A 5,653-nucleotide genomic window follows, 5' to 3' on the forward strand; every position below is an offset into this window, starting at 1 on the left:
TCCACATACCTCACCAACGGCTCCCAACAGACTATCTTTCATTGACATCCAACCACTTTCAAGCTCAACCACATCATCCTCCACCATACTCAGCCTCTCTTTTAATGCCTCCCCCACTGTCACCTCTTTCAACCTCCACACCTTCATTCTCGGTTGGTACTTCACACGCCGAGCTCTCCTCCCACCTTTCACCCTTATGTCGCAGACAACCAAGTGGTGCTGTGAAACAGCCTACTCCCCCGGGATCACCTTTGTGTCCCGGAGGTGCCCCCTATCTCGCCTATGCACCAGCAGGTAGTCAACGGTTGTCGTCGACCCACCTGACGTGTATGTAACAAGCTTATTATCCTCTTTCTGGAACTGAGTGTTACAAATCAACAAATCAGCTCCATCAGCAAACTCCAAAATCCTTTCACCTTCTCCATTTCTCACACCATATCCGTAACACCCATGAACTCCCTCAAAACTGTCCATACTCCTTCCCACAGGTCCATTTAGGTCTCCTCCTATCACAACAACTTCCTCATCTTTCACGTTTTCCATCAGCTTCTCTATAGCATACCAGAACTTGTCCTTCTCTTCATCGCTCCGACCAACCTGCAGAGCATATCCCGAGATGATGTTCACCAAGAGCTTTCCAATCATCATTTTCACCATCATCAACCTTTCACTCACTCTAGTCACACTCACCACACTGTCTACAAACTCCTCAGAAAACAGGACACCAACGCCATTCACGCCCTCCGGGCACCCTTGCCACACAAACTTGTATTTCTGTCCCTGCCTACCCTTCGCCATTCTCACACCACTTCCCTTCCATCTCGTCTCCTGCACACAACATATGTCCACTCTTCTTCTGACCAATACTTCCACCACTTCTCCTGATCTCCCTGTCATTGTCCCTACATCCCATGTCCCAAATCTCAGAAACCGATCTCCACGTCGGGCATCAGACGTTTCGTCGTCATAAATGGAATGATTTCCACCCTTGCTTCGATCGGGTTCCCCACCTTGGGTTTTTACGAGAGGGAGTGGGGTCCCCCACGGGGTACTTCAGGCTGTACCCTGCCCATATGTAGTCGTAATTGTCATGGTTCTCTTTTTGAGGCAATGTATTTATGGCCGGATGCCCTTCCTGGTGCCAACCCTATTAGTCGCCTCTTACGACACGCAGGGATAGAGGTACCTATTCTAAACCGGGGTACACACCGGAATTTTCTATTATGATATCTTGACCTTAATTGCAATAATACAACTCCAAATCGTGATAATCTATCTATAATTCCAGTAATCTCTGTGTGTCTGTGTGTCTGTGTGTATGTCTGTGTGTATGCGACCGCTGTTTCTCGACAACCACGGGTCCGATATACTTTAAACTTGCCAGGTATATTGCTGGGGACCTGAGGATGTGCCTTTTCAAGGTTTCATATTAATCGGAGAAGTAGTTACCGAGCTATGTCCAAAAAACGATTCAACCAATCAGAGAGCAGCGAGCTATCACGTGTGCCGAACGTGCCGAACAGACTCTGCCTCGGACGGCACATTTGAGAGCGTATTCATTTATTTCACGTTGGCAAACTATGTTGGCGTTAAACTATGTTTTAAAACTAATTAAAACTAATTTGCGATTCTTTCGCTTTCCTGCGCGTTTGTGCACGCTATGGCGATTTCTTTACCAAACTCCGCAAGCCGTTCGCTTTGGACCAAACCATTTCATGTAAATAGAGGGGGGGGATTGTCACCGTACTCGCAAGCCGTTCGCTTTGGACCAAACCATTTCATGTAAATAGAGGGGGGGGGATTGTCACCGTACTCGCAAGCCGTTCGCTTTGGCTTTGCGAATGGACCAAACCATTTCATGTAAATAGAGGGGGGGGATATAATTTTAGATATATATATATAGTACGGGCATGCCCTAGTAATAATAATAATAATAATAATAATAATAATAATAATTAATTTAAACCAGTTTATGCAATTATGTGTTGCACATTTTCTGATGCAATGCCATAAACAAAATAAAACATTTTTTTTACATCTCTGTGCTTAAATGTAATGAGCAGCGGTTAAGGGCATCTACGCCCCTCATGCCCAACTCCCCATTTGGGGCAGCGACCCCCAGATCCCAGGAGGAGACGTGCTGGAAGCATTTCAAGATTAGGGGGGGGGGGGGGGGTTAATTTTAAAAAACGACATAATTATAATGCAAACGATTTTTTATCCTAATGACATTTGTCTTTAATTCATAGGAAGAGCACCTTATAACAATGAAAGGAGCGGATTTTCATCAGAAATAGGATGTCTTTCACTGTCTAAGTGTGCCTCCCCCTCATGAAAAATTGTCACTTCTCCAGGAAAGCCATGTCCGAAAGCCAAGCATCCATGCTATTTTATTAAAAAACATACTTTATCTTGTATAAAGAGTATGGCTCCGCTCTACTCATGGGTAAACCCCCAGCTTGATATATCCCATGCCGCTCTATCAACTTTGAAAATTTTGTGTTTCTGTTTAATCACTGCTTCTTATCTCTCTGTCTCTGTCTCTGTCTCTGTCTCTGTGGGGGTAGGGGAATTGCGAGGGGGGCAGGTTTGGAAGGGAGAGGGAAATATTTTGCCGACACAAATTTTTTGGGGGGGCAGTGCCTCTTCCCCCAAGCCCCTCCCTCATTTCCAGCACCCTTACCAGGCGGGGTATCTCCCCACCTACCCAGTAAGGGCAGCGGCCCCCCAGGTGGAGTAGCCCCCCACTCCAACTAAGAAAAATCACTCAAGAGAGCCCCCCTAGCTATATGAAACAAGGGATCAAGAGGAAATGAAATAATATTGGTTAATTGACCGCATTGTTGATTTTTTTAAGTTTTCTAAAATGAATGATGGAGTGAGTGAGTTTGGGCACTCATGGGTACATCCTCAGCTTGACATGTCCCACTCAAACTCTGGGAACTCATGGGTACATCCTCAGCTTGACATGTCCCACTCCAACTCTGGGCACTCATGGATGCATCCAGCATGACATGTCCCACTGCAACTCTGGGCACTCATGGGTACACCCCCAGCTTGACATGTCCCACTCCAACACTGGGTACTCATGGGTACACCCCCAGCTTGACATGTCCCACTCCAACTCTGGGCACTCATGGGTACACCCCCAGCTTGACATGTCCCACTCCAACACTGGGTACTCATGGGTACATCCTCAGCTTGACATGTCCCACTCAAACTCTGGGAACTAATGGGTACATCCTCAGCTTGACATGTCCCACTCAAACTCTGGGCACTCATGGGTACATCCTCAGCTTGACTTGTCCCACTCCAACTCTGGGCACTCATGGATGCATCCAGCATGACATGTCCCACTCCAACTCTGGGCACTCATGGGTACACCCCCAGCTTGACATGTCCCACTCCAACACTGGGTACTCATGGGTACACCCCCAGCTTGACAAGTCCCACTCCAACTCTGGGCACTCATGGGTACACCCCCAGCTTGACATGTCCCACTCCAACTCTGAGCACTCATGGGTACACCCCCAGCTTGACATGTCCCACTCCAACAAAGAAAAATCACTCAAGAGAGCCCCCCTAGCTATATGAAACAAGGGATCAAGAGGAAATGAAATAATATTGGTTAATTGACCGCATTGTTGATTTTTTTAAAGGTTTTCTAAAAGGAATGATGGAGTGAGTGAGTTTGGGAACTCATGGGTACATCCTCAGCATGACATGTCCCACTCAAACTCTGGGCACTCATGGGTACACCCCCAGCTTGACATGTTCCACTCCAACTCTGGGCACTCATGGGTACACCACCAGCTTGACATGTTCCACTCCAACTCTGGGCACTCATGGGTACACCCCCAGCTTGACATGTTCCACTCCAACTCTGGGCACTCATGGGTACACCCCCAGCTTGACATGTTCCACTCCAACTCTGGGCACTCATGGATACACCCCCAGCTTGACATGTCCCACTCCAACGCCTCCACTATAGATTTCCTCTGTAGCTATATATGTCATGAATGTTATACCTGCCGTTTTCCCAATGGAATTTTTGATACGGGTTACCACTTATTACCATTAGGTGCGAAAAGTGGCAAAAAATCCCATTATCATCTTTACCATTCGATAACCAGCGCAGCCTGTTTGTTATTGTTAACCCGACGGTACGAATGGAATATTCATTTTGTATAAAGGGCGACGTGACGCGGACCGCGTACTCGTACACAGTCAATCCGTCCGTGCACGACATCCGAAGAGCGCACGATCGACCGGACCAAAAGGAAAAGGCGGGAAGAAAGTGAAAGAGCGAAAGAAGAAAGAGCGTGCGGGACTCACAGATGCCTCGTCCGTGCTTCGTAACGAACCATGTACCCTCGAGATGATCGTGCCTGTCCGCCTGTCCCCAGGTGTGCGTCGATTTCATCATTTGATGCCTACATACCCCTTCATTGGACCTGAAACCACGCCTCGCGCCCCGCCCCGCCCCTCGCCACGCCTCGCGCCCCGCCCCTCGCCACGCCTCGCGCCCCGCCCCTCGCCACGCCTCGCGCCCCGCGCCACGCCCCGCCTCGCCCCGTGCCCGCCCAGTACAGGGCGCGATGCGTAAGTTGAAAAGTGAGTGTGAGGTACATGAGAACATTGAGAAATAGAGTAAACTTGACGTCACCATTTTGGTTTCATCACGACTCCACTGTGGACATTCTAATTATATATGGAAACTCAGCAATGAGCAACCGGAAGGTCGTGGACGTCTCATGGATTTTGACACTTTTGCACGTATCATCAGCTCATTCATCGCTCGCAAGTCCATCGTGATAACTCGATCTCTAACCCTATAGTGGTAACCTGAGGGCTAATAGTAATAACCCTAATAATAACCCGAGCGGCTAAGGGATAATCCTAATGCTAACTCTCTAACACTTATCACAAACCCAAGATTCTTTGACCCAACATGGCGCAGGCAGTCAGTCGGCCATTTTCTAAACTTAGGGTTATTTAGAGGAGAAGAAAAACGTCCGCTTCTCCCAAAGGAGCGGCCATGGTGGGTCATGTTATTAGTCTCCAACGTGGAGGGGACTATATGGTTGCTCTCCATCTACAGTATCTGTCTGTTCCTCCACCCATCTGTCCGTCCGCCCATCTGTCCGTCCGCCAATCCGTCCATCCGTCTGCCCATTTATCTGTTGGTTCGTCCATCCGTCTGCCCGTCCACCCATCCGTCTGCCCGTCCACCCATCCGTCTGCCAATCCGTTCGTCCGTCCATCCGTCTGCCCGTCTATCCGTCCGTCCATCCACCCATCCGTCTGTCCGTCCGTCCATCCGTCTGTCCGTCCACCCATCCGTTCGTCTGTCCATCCGTCTGCCCGTCTATCCGTCCATCCATCCGTCTGCCCATCCGTTCATCCGTCTACCCGTCTATCCGTCCGTCCATCCACCCATCCGTCCGTCGGTCCGTCCACCCATCCGTCCGTCCGTCCACCCATCCGTCCGAAAGGTCCATCCATTTGCCCGTCTATCCGTCCGTCCATCCGTCTGCCCATCCGTCCATCGGTCTGCCTGTCTATCCGTCTGCCCATCCGTCCGTCCATCCATCCATCCGTCCGTGCATCCGTCCTTCTGTCCGTGCATCCCTCCACCTGTAGGGTGATTCAT

At 49.4% G+C, this 5,653-nt stretch overlaps 1 protein-coding gene across 1 annotated transcript in view; it reads right to left on the bottom strand.

Moving 5' to 3' along the window:
- The window catches only part of LOC137414786 (protein FAM131A), an 84,853-nt gene extending 80,400 nt beyond the window's left edge, over positions 1 to 4,453 (bottom strand). Inside the window, exon 1 of the mRNA XM_068100283.2 lies at positions 4,336 to 4,453. Within this exon, the coding sequence (XP_067956384.1) occupies positions 4,336 to 4,426 (91 nt within the window). The 5' untranslated portion in view covers positions 4,427 to 4,453. The remainder of the gene's footprint in view (positions 1 to 4,335) is intronic.
- Positions 4,454 to 5,653: the final 1,200 nt, after the last annotated feature.

This window comes from Myxine glutinosa, chromosome 2 (genome assembly GCF_964187855.1).
Source record: "Myxine glutinosa chromosome 2, kmMyxGlut1.1, whole genome shotgun sequence".
In the NCBI taxonomy this organism is placed as follows: domain Eukaryota; kingdom Metazoa; phylum Chordata; class Myxini; order Myxiniformes; family Myxinidae; genus Myxine; species Myxine glutinosa.